Genomic DNA, 20,415 nt, shown 5'->3' on the forward strand with positions numbered 1-20,415 from the left:
AAAGAGAAAATGATGAAAATGATGAAAATACGTAACAAATAGATTTAGAACAAACATTTTTGTGTTCCAAATTTGGAGAATTACAGGGGAAAAGTTATCATTTCAAGAAAATCGTCCAAGAAATTTTAAGGAATTTGGATGATGCTTTATAAGTTTGAGATAAAAAGAGTGCAATCTGCTGTTTTTAAAAGAAAAAAGTTAACTTTTCCTTTAAAAAATATGTGAGGCAAAAGAGAATAAAAAAGTCCGAAGCTTCAAATTGTCGCGGATCGAAACTTCCAGAAACTAACCAATGACATTCAATCAAATTATCTGATCAACCAATCATATCTCTCACATTTGAGCCAATCAGAACGCAACGCGCCTTGTATAAATTTTTCATTCGCACTTGTATGCGTTCATTCTGTTCCTGTGAATTGCACTTTCGTCATGGCTCGCACGAAGCAAACTGCGCGTAAATCAACTGGTGGAAAAGCCCCACGAAAACAGCTCGCCACAAAGGCAGCTCGTAAGAGCGCTCCTGCCACCGGTGGAGTCAAGAAACCTCATCGTTACAGGCCTGGTACAGTTGCTCTTCGTGAGATCCGTCGTTACCAGAAATCTACCGAGCTGCTGATCCGCAAGCTGCCCTTCCAGCGTCTTGTGCGAGAAATCGCTCAGGATTTCAAGACCGATCTGCGTTTCCAGAGCTCCGCTGTCATGGCTCTTCAAGAAGCTAGCGAGGCTTACCTTGTTGGTCTGTTTGAAGACACCAACTTGTGCGCCATCCACGCCAAGCGCGTCACCATCATGCCCAAGGACATTCAGTTAGCCCGCCGAATCCGTGGAGAGCGAGCATAAAGTGGATAACACCTTCACAAAACAAACGGCTCCTTTAGGAGCCAACAACTTTAAAAAGCAATGGCCAACATTAAAAAGTCCAATTACCCGACCCATTCCAAATATTTTCTTAAATTTTCCTGCCAAACGTAATGGCGGCAAAGTGGCTGAATTTGGCGCCAAAAATGCATAAATGAGGAAAGATGGTTTTCCTCTTGTGGATATTAGAAGAATTTTATATCCACTGCGATAAAATTCATTTATCAACCAACTCTGTTTTGACTAAAAAGGTATTTCTTGTTTTAACAAAATCGTGCTGTAACTCGAGTCTTCTGACTCTTCTCGTAAGTCACTCGCAAAAGTTTTTACAGTCTGAACCTAAAGTCTCGAAGAAAATGGCTGAGCCCTCTAAAGGCTAGTTTTCACTAGAACATAAGCACAAGCATAAGCATAAGCACAAGTGAAAACCGCCACGACATAAACATAAGAACGAACCCACTCATTTGTCTTGTGCAGTTTTCACTAGTAACGCGCTCGACATAAGCATAAGCATAAGCACAAGAGAAACGAACAGTTCCGTTTTTCTTGTGCTTATGTTTATGCTTATGTCGAGCGCGTTACTAGTGAAAACTGCACGAGACAAATAAGTGGGTTCGTTCTTCTTATGTTTCTGCTTATGCTTATGTTTATGTCGTGGCTGTTTTCACTTGTGCTTATGCTTATGCTTGTGCTTGTGCTTATGCTCTAGTGAAAACCAGCCTTAATAATTGAGTGGTACTCGGTTTTAGGGTGTTAAACTTCGGTTTTAGTTGGCCGAGAACTCGTAAATCACAATTTATGAGCTAGATTCAAGGTTGGTAGCACTGAGATGGACCTACCTTGCTAGCGGAGTCTTCGATGGAATCGATGATCGAAGAAGACCCTGCTCTATCATCCTTGAATCATTAATGAATGACCTTATCCTTTGGCTCAAGTAGAATATTGAATAAAATTATACGTAATGTGAAAGAAAATATGTTCAAAATTCAAAAGATTGCAAATCCTGGCCTTTTGACTGTTCAGATAGTAAATCTATGCGCGGTTGTTTCGCCAACGTCCTAAGTCGCTTCGCCAACGTCCTACTGGTCAATTCGCCAACGTCAGATATCCAGTACTAACGAAAAAAAGCTGCTAATTGATGTCTGGAATGCAATTCTGATCCTTGGGTCAAGAAATTTAAATTTTTGAGACAGTCTGTTTTTGATAGTTTCACAAACTGGCTCGTGGGCACTACATCGCGGTAATTTTCACGGTGAAAATTGACTGTTGAATACCAAAGTTCGGATCGGCTGTTTGTAGACGCACCAGTTTCTCTTAGCGGGAGGGGTAGCGTAGCAGATTCGCACTTACCATTATGACGGCTTAGGATATTCAGACATTATCCAGCTTTGGTTTGTTTCGAGTTTGACGAAACATCCAACGATTAGACGATAAAGAAAAGAGGTCAAAGCAGCGTTGGCGAATTGACCAGTAGGACGTTGGCGAAGCGACTTAGGACGTTGGCGAATCGACCTAAGACATTCGCGAACGAGATGTTGGGGAAACAACTCGTTGGCGAAACGACTGGATACAACTCAGAATGGAAATCAGTTTCAGAGCTGAACTCGTCTCCAATAGAAACGTCTTCTGAAATTCTCTGCAATGAGGTTACAAAAACTATATACATACAATTTTATCTCAACCGAGGTCAACATTTTTTTCCTCACTATTTTCCATTCTGAGAATGCCAGTACTTCTGGAAGGAACCTAAGCTGGCGAGCGCGTCAAAACTACCATTGGCCTTGAACTATAGCGTCCTTGAACTATATGCGCTGACCATCGCCTCTCTGAGACGAGGATGCCAACATAGCGTCCGCCATGGCGGCGACACTCTCTTTGTAACTCAAAGAAAGATCCATTTTTCTCAGCGAATTTGTATATGTTATTTACCGGCTTACGGTCGGTCCGTATGGTGAAAAACTGTGACCGAGGTCTTGAAAATGCTGCCCGAGGCCTGCGGCCTCGGGCGGCATTTTTTTTCGAACTACTTTGTGTTAGTTGAATTTATTTCACCAGTTAAGTTCTCCAAAGTTGTTTTTGCTGTGTGAAATTTCGTGCGAAGTTTGAAGTTTACTACAAAAACAATTTCTGTCAGTCGATGCTTTTAAAATCACTTCATCACTTTTCTACCGTAAATTGAATAGCAGAAAGCAAGGAAATTCGTTAAGTGTATTCCACAGAAATTCTTCTAAATACAGTAACGATCAGAGAAGTAAACTCGACTGAAATTGACTCAAATTTTACGGCGAGAGAAACACAGGATTACGCGCCATTACAGCGCCAAGCTACAAACACTTATAAAGCAAACTCTCACAACTTCAAAACACTCAATTGAATTTACTTACAGTGACTTTCCTTGCCATTTTAAAGTGAACAGAGATAAACTTGCGTTAACTAATCGTCGATGGATGTGTAAAAAAGGCAAAAGATTGACGATTACCGCTAACTTTTAGGAACGAAATTTAGGCAGCGGGAAAAAAATCCGGCCCGTGGGTCGTATCGTAAAAAGCTGGACCGGTCACGTGCGTATGATTAGCCAATCAAATTCGAGGATTTTGGATTCCGGCCCGCTCAGATGCTTGAGAAAAAAATAAATATGGGTTATGGACCAAGTGTGAGGTCAAGATGGCTGGACATTGGCCAAGTTCTTTTTTTGCGTGTTTATGGACCAAGACGGAGTCGAGGTCCATAAACACGCAAAAAAGGAACGAGGCCAATATCCAGCCATCTTGGCCGAAAAAGCTTGGTCAATAAAGGATTTATTATATGGCTTTCGGGAAAATTTTTCTTGCGGGACATGGCGGGTAGTCCCGAGCGGGCAAGATAGCTCCATCTTGCCCGCTCGGGTAGCCAATCACAGCGCAGGATTTGATTCATCTTGCCCGCTCACGGAGCTAGCCATATAATAATTCAGATTATTTCGTCCTCTAACTTAAAATGAATTCTTAGTTAAATGGTCTTTCATATCCTAGAGTGTGCGTGCGAGATGTTTGGATAGTTTTCAAGAAATTCAACTGTAAGCACGAGAACGTTAAACTTTTGGGCGAATATACTAAAATTAAAAGTAAAATATCGGCTCTTCAAGATAATTTAGGGCAAATAAAGTCCCTGCTTGGCATTGTGCAATAAATTCCCTTTGTCAAACTGTAAAATTAAAGCGAATGGCAAGCTTTGAAGCTACTTAAAATGTCTTCAAATTCAACCAACAAGCACAACGTCTCCTAACATTGTTGAGGTCGAGTGTACGGTTTTTTGTTTACTCGGTGGTCCACACTACTTCGATAATTGACTCCCACTTGACCAGCAAAGTCATTTTCCAGTTTCGATTGGTGTCCAGTTATATTTGATTCATCATGACTGAAAGTCCTTCCAATGTATCCGACAAAAAAAAGCCGGCATCCAAGGCGCTTCCTGATCACCCAGAGTACATCGACATGGAAGAACGAGTCGGTTCCTCACGACAAGCCATCGAGAAATACATCGAGGCCAGCTACAAGGGTGGTGATGACGCCAGCACGCACTTGAAGTTGACGTTAAAGAGAGGTGTGGAAGCTGGCGTTCTCCTCCAAGTCAAAGGAACTGGCATCCTCGGAGACCCAGGGGCAGTTAGTTGGGGCGAGAGGAAATTAATCGGGCAAAGAAATGAAGCGTCGCAGGTTTACAAGTAAGGAGAAAAAGCCCCTGGGAACTCAAGTCTAAGTAGGTCAAAATCAAAGTTTGCGCAGCTCGGTCTCTGCTTCTTCCCAGTGTCTGAGTAAGCTATATATCGGCCAGCATGCACATAACCAAGCTTGCGATTATTTTTCCCTGGTCGATTTCACAAAAGTACAAGGTCTTCTCGAGTTACTTTCAAGTCCCTGGGACTCGGAAGTATCGCTCAATCTCTTGGAAACCAAGCCTAAGTACCTCAAAAGCGAAGTTTGCTCAGCCAGGTCTCTGCTTTTTTCCAGTCTCTGAGTAAGCTATATTTCGCCCAGCATGCACGTAACCAAGCTTGCGATTATTTTTCTCATCCTGCTCGATTTCACTTAACGACAAGGTCTTCTCGAGTTAGTTTCAAGTCCCTGGGACTCGGAAATATCGTCCCAGCTCTTCGAAATCAACTCTAAGTACTCAAAATGAAGGTTTGCTGGTGCTCTATTTCGGCCAGACTGCTCATAACCAAGTGATAAAAAATTTTTCCTCTATCCATTTCACTGAAATCAAAGTCTTCTCTAGTTAGTTTAGAGTCCCTGAGACTCGGAAATATCGCCCAAGTTCCGGGAAACGGACCCAAACTGGGTCAAAATCACGCTGCGAGCAGCCCGGTCTCGGCGACTTTCTAGTGACTAAGTGCCGGGCTATATTTCGGCCAGATTGCTCACAACCAAACGTTCAAAACTGCTTCCTCTGTCCATTTCACTAAAAACAAAAGTCTTCTCGAATTAGTTTAGAGTCAAGTTCCTGGAAATCGACACAAAGTTGGTCAAAATCACGCTGTGCGTAGCCTGGTCTCGGCGACTTTCTAGTCACTAAGTGAGTTAAACAGGGGCTCTATTTCGGCCAGACTGCTCATAAGTAAGCGTTCAAAAATTTTTCCTCCCAGTCTATCCACTTCACTGAAAACCAAAGTGTTCTCGAATTAGTTTAGAGTCCCTGGAACTCAAAGATATCGCCCAAGTTCCTGGAAATCGACCTAAAGTTGGTCAAAATCACGCGTAACCCAGTGTCAAAGACTTTCTAGTCACTAAGTGGCTTTATTTCAGCCAGACTGCTCATAAAAAAAATCGACCCAAAGTTGGTCAAAATCACGCTGCGCGTAGCCCTGTCTCGGCGACTTTCTATTTACTAAGTGAGTTAAACAGTGGCTATATTTCGGCCAGACTGCTCATAAGTAACCGTTCAAAAATTTTTTCTGTGTCCATTTCACTGAAAACCAAAGTCTTCTAGAATTAGTTTAGAGTCCCTAGGGCTGGGAAATATCGCCCAAGTTCCTGGAAATCGGCCCAAAGTTGGTCAAAATCACGCTGCGCTTAGCCCGGTGTCGAGGACTTTCAAGTCAATAAGTGAGTTGATATTTCGGCAAGACTGCTCATAAGTAAGCGTTCAAAAATTTTTTCTCTGTCCATTTCACTGAAAACCAAAGTTTTCTCGAATTATTTTAAGGTCCCTAGGACTGGGAAATATCGCCCAAGTTTATGGAAATCGACTCAAAGTTTGCCAAAATCACGCTGCGCGTAGCCCGATCTCGGCGACTTTCTAGTCACTAAGTGCGTTAACCAGGGGCTATATTTCGGCCAGACTGCTCATAAGTAAGCGTTCAAAACTTTTTCCTCTGTCCATTTTGCTGAAAACCAAAGTCTTCTCGAAGTAGTTTAGAGTCCCTAGGGCTGGGAAATATCGCCCACGTTTCTGGAAATCGACTTCAAGTTGGTCAAAATCACGCTGCGCGTAGCCCGGTCTCGGCGACTTTCTAGTCACTAAGCGAGTTAATATTTCGGCCACACTGCTCATAAGTAACCGTTCAAAAATTTTTCCTCTCTCCATTTCACTGAAAGCCAAACTCTTCTCGAATTAGTTTAGAGTCCCTAGGGCTTGGAAATATCGCCCAAGTTCCTGGAAATCGACCCAAAGATGGTCAAAATCACACTGCGTGTCGCCCGGTCTCCCCGACTTTCTAGTGACTAAGTGAGTTAATATTTCGGCCAGACTGCTCGTAAGTAACCGTTGAAAAATTTTTCCTCTACCCATTTCACTGAAAACCAAAGTCTTCTCGAATTAGTTTAGAGTCCCTAGGGTTGGGAAATATCTCCCAAGTTTCTGGAAATCGACCCAAAGTTGGTCAAAATCATACTGCGCGTAGTCCGGTCTAGGTGACTTTCTAGTCACTAAGTGAGTTAAAGAGGGGCTATATTTCGGCCAGACTGCTCATAAGTAACCGTTCAAAAATTTTTCCTCTACCCATTTCACTGAAAACCAAAGTCTTCTCGAATTAGTTTAAAGTCCCTAAGACTGGGAAATATCGCCCAAGTTTATGGAAATCGACTCAAAGTTTGTCAAAATCACGCTGCGCGTAGCCCGATCTCGGCGACTTTCTAGTCACCAAGTGTGTTAACCAGGGCCTATATTTCGGCCAGACTGCTCATAAGTAACCTCATAAAGATTTTTCCTCTCTCCATTTCACTGAAAACCAAAGTCTTCTCGAATTAGTTTAGAGTCCCTAGGGCTGGGAAATATCTCCCAAGTTCCTGGAAATCGACTTCAAGTTGGTCAAAATCACGCTGCGCCTAGCCCGGTCTCGCCGACTTTCTAGAATGACTAAGTGAACTAATATTTCGGCCAGACTGCTCTAAGTAAGCGTTCAAAAATTTTTCCTCTGACCATTTCACTCAGTGAAAACCAAAGTCTTCTTGAATTAGTTCAGAGTCCCTAGGGCTGGGAAATATCGCCCAAGTTTCTCGAAATCGACCCAAAGTTGGTCAAAATCACGCTGCGCGTAGCCCGGTCTAGGTGACTTTCTAGTCACTAAGTCAGTTAAACAGGGGCTATATTTCAACCAGACTGCTCATAAGTAAGCGTTCAAAAATTTTTCCTCTGTCCATTTCACTGAAAAACAAAGTCTTCTCGAATTAGTCTAGTCCCTAGGGCTGAGAAATATCGTCCAAGTTCCTGGAAATCGACCCAAAGTTGGTCAAAATCACGCTGCGCGTGGCCCGGTCTAGGTGACTTTCTAGTCACTAAGTGAGTTAAACAGGGGCTATATTTCGGCCAGACTGCTCATAAGTAACCGTTCAAAAATGTTTTCTCTGTCCATTTCACTGAAAACCAAAGTCTTCTCGAATTAGTCTAGAGTCCCTAGGGCTGGGAAATATCGCCCAAGTTCCTGGAAATCGACCTAAAGTTGGTCAAAATCACGCTGCGCGTAGCTCGACTTTCTAGTCACCAAGTGAGTTAATATTTCGGCCAGACTGCTCATAAGTAAGCGTTCAAAAAATTTTCCTGCGTCCATTTCACTGAAAACCAAGGTCTTCTCGAATTAGTTTAGAGTCCCTGGGGCTGTGAAATATCGCCCAAGTTTCTGGAAATCGACCCAAAGTTTGTCAAAATCACGCTTCGCGTAGCCCGGTCTCGGCGACTTTCTAGTCACTAAGTGAGTTAATATTTCGGCCAGACTGCTCATAAGTAAAAATAAGCGTTCAAAAATTTTTCTCTGTCCATTTCACTAAAAAACAAATCTTTTCGAATTAGTTCAGAGTCCGTACGGCTGAGAAATATCGCCCAAGTTTCTGGAAATCGACCCAAAGTTGGTCAAAATCACGCTGCGCGTAGCCCGGTCTCGGCGACTTTCTAGTGACTAAGTGAGTTAAACGAGGACTATATTTTGACCAGATTGCTCATAACCAAGCGTTCAAAAATTTTTCTTCTGTCCATTTCACTGAAAGCCTAAGGCTTTCAGTGAAATGGACAGAAGTAAGTAAGTCTTAGTAGGACTTAGTAAGTCGTCTTGAATTAGTTTAGAGTCTCTGAGACTCGGAAATATCGCCCAAGTTCCTGGAAATCGACCCAAAGTTGGTCGAAATCACGCTGCGCGTTGACCGGTCTCGGCTATCTTCAGTAGTCACCAAGTGAGTTAAACAGGGGCTATATTTCGGCTAGACTGCTTATAAGGAAGCGTTCAAAAAATTTTCCTCTGTCCATTTCACTAACAAGCAAAGTCTTTGGAAATCGACCCAAAGTTGGTCAAAATCACGCTGCGTGTACCCCGCGCAGCCCGGTCTCTGCTTCTTTCCAGTGTCTGAGTAAGCTATATTTAGGCCAGCATGCACATAACTAAGCTTGCGATTATTTTTCCCTGGTCGATTTCACTGAAAGACAAGGGCTTCTCGAGTTAGTTTCAAGTCCCTTGGACTCGGAAATATCGCCCAAGCTCTTAGATATCAAGTCTAAGTAGGCCAAAATCAAAGTTTGCGCAGCCCGGTCTCTACTTCTTTCCAATGTCTGAGTAAGCTATATTTCGGCCAGTATGCACATAACCAAGCTTGCGATTAGTTTTCCCTGGTCGATTTCACTGAAGGACAAGGTCTTCTCGAGTTATTTTCAATTTTCTGGGACTCGGAAATATCGCCCTAGCTCTTAAAAATGAAGTCTAAGTAGGTAAAAATCAAAGTTTGCGCAGCCCGGTCTCTGCTTCTTTCCAGTGTCTTAGCAAGGTACATTTCGGCCAGCATGGACAAGGTCTTCTCGAGTTTCTTTAAAGTCTAAACTTGTTTTACTTTTCGAAGTTCTTTCTGCGTATTCCCTCGTTAGTACAATACACATCGTAGTCTTTAAAAGCGCCTTTTCTGTGTAAATCGGCTCCATAGACCTGTCGCAACAAATTGCACGATAGAGTGATTTTAGGTGACTTTTGTGTAAAGTGAGGGGTGAATAGGGGTATGGAAATCCGAAGAACCATACCTATTTTTCGCCAAATCCGTTGATCCGCTTATATTTTTGTTCAAATCCGAAACCACAACAACATCCGGAAACAGAAGTGTAAAAGTTCAAAGGTAAACTGGTAAATGTGAATGCCATTGTTAATTTTGCACAAATAGTAAAGAAGGCAACATGCTTGATGACTATAACACAGTACAATTCCAATAACAGTCTCACACCCGAGTTTAAATGAGCTTCGTCCGAAAAAAGAAATAATTTGGAAGAACTCATTAACATACTGGCCAAGGCTGAAGAAAGATCTATGATCCAAATTTCGTTTTATAGGACCCAAGATCCGAACATCAAGACGGTCACAATCCGGAATCCGCGCCAAAATTCACAGCTGATCCACGATCCACTGTGTTTTCAAAATCCGCTAATCCGCTCGATTTACCGCAAAAATTCACAATCCTTGCGTTTTCCGTCAATCCGAAAACCTATTCACCCCCCCCCCCCCCCCCCCCACCCTGTAAAAGAAACACCACATTCTGAAGTTACTTTTGATGGATTGCCATTGTCAGAATTTTCATTTGTTTGGGCACAATGGCAGCCCCATTTTAGATTTTCAGCATTCCTCTAACTACAAGTGGTACCTTGGAATTACAGTTTTAGCGCGATTGCGGGGTGTAACTTCCTTGGCAAAACCAGAAAAACCGTAAAATGCATTGGGCAGAAAAATCCGAAAAACCGCCATCATTGTTGACAAAAACCGAGAACCAAAAACTAAATTGGAGAAAACCCGCAAACCCCACAAGACACGAGAACCGAAAAACCGCGGTTTTTAAGTGCGAAAACCGAGAAACCGAGCAAAAAATTGGCCAAATCCGCAAAAGCGAAAATCCCTACGCCCCCTTCTACGCTGGTTGATCGATGGCCGATCGTATTTGAAAACTTTTTCTCAAACTCATTAATAATTCATCAAGTTAAAACAAAGAAAATCACAACCGTGAAGGATGTTTGGATACCCGGTCTTAATTAGCATAGATTTTGACGACTTTACTTCTCTGTTTACTCCTTAGTTTTAGTTTCGATTGAGAAGATATATCAAACACTCGAGGCAGTGTTTCATCGGCTATCCAAACACCTCGAATTTCGTCAAAAATACTCCGCTGCGCGTCGTATTTTCAACTCTCTTCTCGGTGTTTGGATATCCCGATGAAACACTGTCTCTCGTGTTTGATATATTACATAAACCATCCACAGCTTTTATTTGTAGGGGTACGAACCGCCTATAAAATCTTTTTGTTAAACATTTGCGTAGTTAAAGAGCCATTGAGTCTAAATAGATGTTTGATTACGCGCGTAGAAGCTTGTTGCTTGTTCATTGCATTAGCTTGTTTCACGCCCTCCGGGGGGTACTTCCTTATATGGGCTATAAAGGTATGTGCGGCCCGAAGGGTATGGTTTTTCAGCTGTTTTGGTCATACATGTAAATGGGGTATTGATTTTTAGCTGATTTTGGCCATTTTGGTCATGAATAGGGCATGGTTTTTGCACCCTAGCCTTGATATAGGTATGTTTTTAAGTAGAAGCCACTTCATCATTATCGAAAAAATCAACGAAAGCCCTTCACAAATTATGTTTATGGTAATTTAACATTGGTCTGAACTAGGGAACTAATTAGAACGCAGGTCTGAAACAGGGTTTTGATTTAAGGGTTAGGTCATAAATAGGGTTTCGAAATTTTGGTCAGGTCATAAATAGGATAGGGAACATCCCAGATTTTGGTCATAAATAGGGTAAGGGTTTTGGGAAGCGGGCCGCACACCCTTATCCGATTGTTCTGGGCGTACCCCCCCCCCCGGGTTTCACGCACATTGCAACAAAGTGTAACAAAGTCCGTTGATCTATCGATGTAACATCAACAATCCCTCTCAAAAAGTGAATTGCAAGTTATCTATTTGACAATTATTTTCAACCAAACACGTTATTTGGACGTTAGCGAACTGAAATATAAGCGTTGGCGAACTGACATTAGACGCTGGCGAAACGACTTCATACGTTGGCGATCTGGTCGTTGGCGAAGTGACACGTTGGCGAAACGACCGGCATTCGGTACAGATGATGAACATGTAACATTTATACTTGTCAGTAATCAACCACCTACGACTGTCACTAAATCGTGATCACACCACACATATTGATGACGATGAAGAACTTTTAAGTGCTTCAAAAAAATAAGAATAAACTGAGATATTAACATGCAAAGATTCTTCGGTAAATTCATTAATTAACTGATGGAAACTCTAAGCCCGTAAGGACAACCTACCTCGGGCAGGGGAGGATCCAGGATTTTTCTTAGGAGGGGGTGCATCACTAAGGAATGGCGTAAAAGACTGGTGAGGTAAACAAATTTTGAAAGCGAATAGAAAAAGAAGGCTTCATCTCAGGGGGGTGTGCACCCCTCGCACCCTCCCCCTAGATTCGCCTCTGCCGGGCATCGCATCGCTTCTATTTCTGGCTGAGAGTAAGAAGACAGTTATATTCACGGCCACCCTATACACCATTTAGATTAAAATAGAAAATTATACAAGGCTCCAAGTCACTGTTTCCCCAATGACCAACACTCACAAATATGGTGAACAAAAGGTTTGCTTAACATAGTAATAAAAATACACTCCCAGCAATTCAAACAGTGACTGCCACTATGGTGACCACTGACTTTTTTTTCTCTGAATAGTATTGATAAATATTTTATCAAACTATCTGATAATGAAGAGGTCTATGACAAGGGCAACTGAGTTAAAAAAAATCATAGAATACTATACAGTAGAGCAAAACTCCAATCTCAGCACCACAACATTCTATTAATAATAGCATTAAAAGCTGCAGTATAAAGAGCAACTTGTATTGCTTTCAAACGTCTTATATTTTCTGGTTTCTACACATCTCGTGCAGCATTAGTTGTTTAAATAGCAAGATATGAAATGTACCCTTTTTTGACTGAAAATTTCCTAAACATCCCTTTTCCTAGATTATTTTTTCTTATTTTATATCATAAGATAATCGCATGTGAATTTGAGGCATTTTTGGGCAATTTTGTAGTTTCTACCTAAAGTGTTTACTCCTCCACATTAAAAACAAGAGAAATTAACCGTAAAGAGGTCCATTCTCAGAAAAGTTTTTATGATTAAACATAATTTGATGTATTGTTGAGAATTTAGATATCGATCGAGCTGTACAGCTGAGTACACCTTAATTCACGATAACAACTGTGCTGATGTGACAGACATCAAGTTTTTTTGCCCTTGTTGTGTTATTAGCCAAATACGCTCTCTGCTGCTTGCTTGATGACTTGTGCTCCACGTTTGATTTCTTCCCCTGTCAGTTGAACATTCAGTGTCACTCTGATGCTGGAAGACAAATCAGAAACTGTGGTTAACAATAGAAAATTAATTTTCTGTAAATTACGTGAGAGCCACACGAAAGGTAATTGACATTAAGTCTTCATATGAACCAAATGGCCCATCAAGCTGGAGGTTATCCCGGTTTCTGTAGCATGAAGCAAATAGGAGTATTTCTACTTCCCCCTGGATGGGATTCTAGTCCATCACAGGGTTACCCCAAGCATTACGTTTGCCAGTATCCAATTATACACCTGGGTGGAGAGAGGTACTGTGAGAGTAAAGTGTCTTGCCCAAGAATACAACACAATGTCTCCCTGCCAGACAAGGCTTGAAGGTGGACCGCTAGATGAAAGATCCGAAATTGAGCACACTTAACATAAGGCCACCGCAGGTAGATGCCACTGGTTAATTCACTGGATAGACTGAGCAGCTGGCAGTTTTGGTAAGCTTTGTCGTTCAGCTATGCAGGCTATTCACTGGACTCCAAAGCACTGAGATTTAAGGTTGAAGTCCTTGGCAGGGAAATTCTCTCGTGTTTTTGGTGAGATAGATGTATGCTCTCTCTCACACTGCCTCTCTCACTAGTCCTCCCAAAATCTCTTTCTAGCATGATTAACTAATTTAGAATAAAACCAAATCATTAAACAATAATTTCATCTCTTACTGACACTACTTCAGTATCTGTAATTTGAATTTTTACGAAAACCTTCCCAAAGACCTTTACTTAAGTTGCCCATCAGGCAAGCAAAGAATAGTATTTACTAGTCAGAACGACTGCAAAACCCACTAGCCCCAGGCTATCAAATGAGACTGATCCCAATTTGATTCTTGGAACTTTACCTTGGGGGTGGTAGAAACTTTTCCTCATGTTTGAGATATCTTGCAACTGTAAGGGCAACACCATTCCCCAAAGCCTAAAATTAAAAAAAAGAGAGAGAAATAAAATATCATCAGCAAGGAGGTAGTTTTTCAGGGCTACCTAACAGTAACACAAAAAAACAACTGCAACTGATCATTTAATTAGAAATGTTGGTGTCAATGATACCAACATTTCTAATAACATGATCAGTTCAAAATTATTCTCAAACTTGTTAATAATTCATCAAGTTCAAACAAAGGAGACCATGGGCCTGACAGTTTCTGGACATCTGATCATAATTAGCATAGGTTTTTTCAATTCTATTTCTCTAACTTCACCTCAGTTTCAGTTTTGATTGAGAAGATGTATCAAACATTCAAGACCGTGTTTGACTATTTCCAAAGACCTTGAAGTTTGTAAAAAAACACTCTGCTATGCATCATATTTTCAACTCTGTTCTCAGTGTTTGGAAACATGGCTAAACACGGTCTTTTGTGTTTGATATATTACTTCAAAAACTGTATAAACCTTCCTCCTTGATTTGGTGATAAAAACAGACAGAACTCACATTGGCAACAACTTGCTTTAATTTCTCTTCATCCTCCTCAAATGTTTCATAAGGTTCAAGAAGCCTTAAGTGTAGAATTGGAGAATCCTCTGATCCTTCGCACAAAAGTCCTTTGAGTCTGAATATTAGAAGAACAACATTTAATTGACTCTTTTTCATTACAAGTGCACAAGTATTGCGAATAGGCAAGTGCAAGAATGTCACATTTGAGTTTTCATTATTGATTTTCATCACTAAATTTCCAGACTAGAGACCCTGGGGCAGATCCAGGGATTTTAGTACTTCCTCTTTTATTTTGGTTATAAAAACGTTATCCAAGCTCCTGTCAAATTCCATATGGCGCTAAAGTGAGTTTTTCAATTAACTTTACAATTAAACAGCACTGTGAGCAATTCTTCCCACAAAACTTTTCAGCCCCAAACTTCCTGAAAATCTGAGGCACCATAGCCTAAGGCCAGGAAGCTCTTTGACAATCAGCTCATCGGTGAGTTGTGTACTCATTCACTAAGATTTAGAATTCCAGAGGTGCATCAAAAACCTAAAGAAAACTCCTTTTCTCAAAGAGGTCAAAGTTTAATTTGAAGTCCTTAAGAGTCAAGTCCAAAAGACAGCAGTAAATAAAACAGCCAAAACTCATCCCTCAAAAAGCAGGAAATCAAGTATTCCAAACTCCTCGGGGGGAGCTCCCTGATCCCTTAACTCCCTGATCTCCAAACTCCCTTTCACCAAATCCTGGATACACCCCAGCAACCTGCTCCTGCTTTTATGGTAAGGTTATGATATATTACATACCCTTCAAGTTCTGCATATAACAGTTTTGTCTTCTCTTTCAGTTCCTCAAACATTTCTGAATGTAAAAGTCAAAAAAGGGTTAAGTTAGATCACACTGCTTAAAGATATAGTAAGTCAGTAACTTACACATCATAAAACATTTAATTTTGAAATTGCAAACCTGGTTTCTGTTCAATGATATTTAATCCTTCAATTGCTGCTGAAGCTAACATGGGAGGCAGTGATGCTGAAAAACAGTACCCTGCACCGGAGAGTCTCTGCAAGAAACACACAAACAAATGATACGAGACGGTAATTTGTCGTAGATGAGACACAGAGTTTTCAGTTAACTTTACAGTCAAACAGCACTGTCAGCAGTTCTCCCCATAAAACTTTTCAGTCTCAAAATTGTGAAAAATCTGAGGCTACACCAAAGACTGGAATGATATTAAGTTCAAAGTGAGTACATACTTGGCTACTTTAACTATCTTGGCCTGGCTCACAGGTTTGTTCATCTATTTACCATATGCTAGGCCGTGTAACAAGTTGGCATTAAATACCTCAAACAAAATTAATAGCACACTTATATGATAACAAAAGCTGATGTGAACAAAGCACTGGCTGACTGGTGAATAAATGAAGTTTTACAAATTATATCATGACAAACCTGGTGGTCAACAACAAATGATGTCCCACAACAGAATCCACCAATAGTTGCTAAGGAGTTCTCCATGGAAACAGATATCACGTCGACTTCCTTTATCTGGTGAGCAGAAAAGTTTGTTTTGATTTTTGAAAAATCTAAGCTTTAAGCATTAGTCAAAAAAAGTCTTGAACTACAGATGACAAAATTACTTTTATTAAAAATGCAATGCCTTGGAATTGGACACTAAAAATGAGTTTTGACAGCCAGAGAGAGAGGATTTCTGCTGCTCACTCAAGTCCTTCCTGAGAAAAGACAGCTGGAGAGGAGTGGGAGCTTCTTTTCTGAACTGCAGCTGGCAATTGACCATTGGAGGGTATCAAAGTAATAAACTTACTGGGATGTCAAAGTGTTCTGTTATTCCTCTTCCAGTTTGTCCGAGAACTCCAAATGATGCACTTTCATCAATGATGAGTCGAACTTTGTAATTGTACTTCAGTTCAATCTTAAAAGAAAATCTTAGTTAGGTACAGCCTATCACTTGCAAATTAAAGATGATGAAATAAGTTTTATTATTTATTACTTCACTTACTATTTTTGGAAGTGGTGCAATGTCACCATAATTAACATAAATTCCTTCTAAAACTAAAAATCTTCTAGTCACACTAGCTTTCTTGGGATTCTGAGATTGGAAAAAAAGGAATCAAAAGTTTAGCAAGTTGTTTAACACTTTGGTCAGATCATGTGTACTAAAGACATCAGCAGTTGAGTATTGATTGATACCATTGATCAATACCCTTGATTGCCATCCGAATCGATACTTGGTCAACACTCAATCAACACTTATTTACATATTTACATGACGTAACCACGTATTTACGTGACGGGCGCTTCCTCTTTAAAGATTGTTTTCATTATATTATTATTATTATTATTACTTGATCAACAGTCAGTCAATAGTCAGCTGAGTGTCTACCAACTCATATGCATAGATTGAAAATTAGTTGACTGTTGACTGACTGTTGACCAAGATGTTGACCAAGTGTCAATCGAGTGTCAACCTAAATGTCAATGTAGTATCAATTGAGGGTCGATCAAGGGTATTGATCAAGGGTATCGATTGACACCTGACCACCGATACCTTTAGTACACATGATCCCTTTGGTCTACACTCAAAGAAGTAAGCAAGCAAGGCAGCAAGCAGATGAGGAAACAGGGAAGAAAACAAGGAGTTGAAAATACATAAATCTATTAGTTTTACATTTACCTTTTCATCTTTCTCTTTTTGTTCATGCAAAAGCCTTTCCAGGTCATCCATGTCATTGTGTTCAAACCACATTATACGACTTCTTGAAGCAACAAGTCCTTTTTGAATCGCAAAAGAAACTCCCTTATCACTAGGAGAAGAAAATGAGAAAGTAATAAAGAAAAATAAATGATGCCTTAATTAATAATCCATGGATATCCTCCCTGATTTACTAATGGTATTATCAGAATCATCATATAAAATGACCCCATCTGAAATCTTATGAGCTCTAAGCAGAAATAGGCTGTCAAAAAATAACATTACGAACTGTTAGATTATCTCACCAAAAAATGACATCCCCTCTCTTGGAATAAGCAGGAATTACACTTGCTATTGTAGAAAACCCATAAGAATAAAGAATAGCCTCTTCAGTCCTCATGAATTTAGCCAGTCTCTCTTCTAACTCTAAATGAACATCTGCAAATGCATAACAAAACATGTCCTAATTATTTCAAAGCCTTTCAAGAGTAAGAAATTCCCTTCATGATGGGCACTTGATTCTTTCTGTTGTCCTGAAGACGTTTTTCCTACATCTCTGAAGCTCTGACTATAAACATTCAACAACATTATCAAGCCAACAAGTATTACAATGAGAAATATTACGAAAATTACCCAGCACTAAATTCTGTCATCAATGACTACCAAATTCTCATAACTAACATGAAACACGAATGTATGCCAATCAGTATGGGGAACTGATATTTCAAAATTACGGCCACATTTTACTTGATTCAAGTGATAACAAGGGTGTTCATTTGAAACCTAACCACCAAAAAGTTCTTTTCAAATCAAGTATTACTAGTTTGCTGCAAATTTATAAAACATGTAACCCTTAATTTGACTATCAAATTCAATTATTTTGCAAAATTAACAGAAAATGAGGGTTTGAGACAAACATGGAAGAATTGCCCAGGAGATCCATGAATAAAAGAGTTAATTACTTACCAATTGTACCATAAAAACCACGGGGCCCACATGAACCTACACCATAACGATGAAGGCTTTTGATGGCTGCATCCTAGAAAAATAATATTATTAAATAACGTATCTTTAGCCCAGCTTAAAAATAATAATTAATTGGAGCTAGATTTCCTATTGTATAATAGTTGCAGATGCGAGATATATTGTGTAGTGTATGTGAAGACGTGGCATGTTCTTTTCAGTTTTGTTATACAGTCAAGTAATAATAATTTTCCCTTTCCCTCCCACCCTATGTGGGCTGAAGTTTTATTCCCGGTTTTACCATGTGGTGCTTTATCTAGTTTTGTTTACGGTTTCATGTACTGGAAATAAACTTCCTTTCACAAATAATTATTTGATGGTTGTCACGTGTTTGATTTATTTAATTAGCAAAAATTAGAAAAAAATATATATTATAGTTCAAAATTAACTTTGTGTCAAGATCATTTTGAATGTTTAATTTCATTTTCCTTTGTTCCAGATTTACTATAATTATTCCAAGACAAAGACAAAAACAAATCAAACAAGTTTGAAATCATTTTAAACTACAACATATACAAGAACAACTAAGAAATTCTTTGCAACAAAAGCTGGATACTGAAAATAATGCACATGTACTTCAGTCAGTGCCAGAAAAAAAGTGATAAAAAGTTGAAAAAGAAAATTTAATACCTCTATTTTCTCATTTCCGACAAAACCAAGAAAGTTGAATGTTGCAAAATTCAGACACTCTTTGTCATCTATGTTCAATGTATGTCCTGGTTTCCTAGTAGAATAAATATAAGGGAGTAATTTACCAGTCATTTTAGAGAAAACGATGGAATCACAAATGAAGAATCTTATACCACAGTAACCACAGTACTCAAATTTACTGATACATTAATAAAATTGAGCATAATAAACTCAACAATAGATATTTTCATAGCACTTAGCAGTATATTTTGATGCCTACCCTTGTACCACATTTGGAGTAATGGCATCTAGATCGTATGTTGGCGTCGCTGGAACCAATGGTTCTGGTTGCCATTCCTCAATTAATTCTTCCTCTTCCTGAAACATCAAGAGAGCAAAACTTTGTGGGAGTGTGATGGTTTAATATCATGTCTAACATAATATTAGACTCTAGGTCCATGCCTAATATTATAGTATAAACAGCATGCAGATGTTGCATTTTTTAGGCTTCTTGGCTCTTTTAATCTAGGGATTAGTTGTGAGCTTTGTTAAAACCTTACAGCAGTCACACCTCTTATACCCAGATGTACCCTCAAATCAGGAAGGAGCTGAGAATAGAGTATATCTCCAGTATATTTTAGGGTTACAAACTGATTGCCAGGTAAATGCTTACTTATTTGATTGATCATTTTGGGTAACATTTTGTCAGCTTTGGTGCTGGTAAAATTGCTGTACACTTTGAATTGACTTGTGGGCAAAGTAAGTAGTATCCAGTAACTTCTCAACATTTCCATAAAAGTGAAAAAATTTATCACACCCTTGGATGTGCACCCCTCACAAAAGATGTCTTACATTTTGCTATCAAACACCTGAGATGAGGCAATAGCTATTGGCTATCACTAATGAAGATGAATAATATTGGTCTGAAAATGGATCAAGATAAGGAGACTCGATAGCACCGCAAGCAGCCAAAAAATTCAAGGACTACCACCCCCTACCCCACCCATGAGGGTTCAACATAGGCTTTTTCAATCTCACATCCCACCACTATTTTTGGCTCAATCCCACCATCCTGCACCACTCAGAATGTTTATGCCCAACCCGCCTGGTAAGAGTCGGAGTTCTCCAAGTAATGTCTGTGAAGGAGTGATTTTCCATTTTTCATCCTGCATCCTGCCATCAATTTTAACACTATCCCGCACTCCATCTGCCAAAATGAGCAAATCCTGTTCCCGCCAAAATATTTTTATCCTGCATCCCACTACTACAAATTCCATCATCCCGTATCGTTCCTTCATTTTTACTCCCATCCCGCATCCTGCCAAAGCTATGTTGCGCCCTCATCTGTCAGGGGACTGACGGACTCAAGCTACATAAACTGAGTTATTGAACTCCCTATTTGAATGGAATTCATTTTCCCAGGAAACCTATAGCTTGTTTATCTGACAATGCTACAGGGCACTGCTTCATTCCCTATGTTCAAAATCAAAACAAACCTTCTCTGTTAGTTCTATCTTCTGTTCTCTGAATCTGAACGTCTTGCTGGTAATCAGCCTTATTATCCAAAGAACCAAGACAGCCTCAAACAGAACATGATAGAAGGGCACCTATACAAGTGAAGACGAAAACCGTAAATGCTTAATAGCATGCATTATACATGTACAGTGAGTTTATATCTTATGTCATAAGATTATCAGCATATTTTTTTTTAAAAATTACGGCTATCAGAGCCTAAAAACGCATTACAATCACCAACTTACCTTCGTATAATATTCTAGGATCTCTATTCCCTGTGTGAGATAAATCGTGAAGTAAGACAGCTGCAAATAGGGTGTACTCGTGGAACCATCCGTCGCACATTGTTGCTCAACCCGCGCCATTTTGGTTCTATTTTGGAGACGCCCAGACATAACGAGGTCTGGAACCAACACGTCCCCA

General features: G+C 40.0%; 2 protein-coding genes across 2 annotated transcripts; one reads left to right on the plus strand and one right to left on the minus strand.

Annotated features, from left to right (window-relative positions):
* The first annotated feature begins 403 nt into the window (after positions 1-403).
* Positions 404-931, plus strand: LOC110063107 (histone H3). The gene has a single exon (XM_089287687.1). It carries the CDS (start codon positions 430-432, stop codon positions 838-840), a length of 411 nt encoding a protein of 136 aa, XP_089143813.1. The 5' UTR covers positions 404-429; the 3' UTR covers positions 841-931.
* Positions 932-11,491: 10,560 nt separating this feature from the next.
* LOC110063089 (serine palmitoyltransferase 1-like) lies at positions 11,492-20,402 on the minus strand. Its single transcript, XM_020770036.2, has 15 exons — positions 20,238-20,402; positions 19,974-20,084; positions 18,758-18,855; positions 18,478-18,571; positions 17,791-17,863; positions 17,130-17,262; positions 16,807-16,936; positions 16,132-16,221; positions 15,937-16,044; positions 15,564-15,659; positions 15,078-15,174; positions 14,918-14,972; positions 14,126-14,243; positions 13,539-13,612; positions 11,492-12,704 (listed from the first exon to the last, which is right to left on the minus strand). The coding sequence occupies exons 1-15, from the start codon at positions 20,385-20,387 to the stop codon at positions 12,611-12,613; spliced, it is 1,521 nt and encodes a 506-aa protein (XP_020625695.2). The 5' UTR covers positions 20,388-20,402; the 3' UTR covers positions 11,492-12,610.
* Between the last annotated feature and the right edge of the window lie 13 nt (positions 20,403-20,415).

This window comes from Orbicella faveolata, unplaced genomic scaffold (genome assembly GCF_042242905.1).
Source record: "Orbicella faveolata isolate gen_17 unplaced genomic scaffold, um_ofav_v1 contig_14, whole genome shotgun sequence".
Taxonomy (NCBI): Eukaryota; Metazoa; Cnidaria; class Anthozoa; order Scleractinia; family Merulinidae; genus Orbicella; species Orbicella faveolata.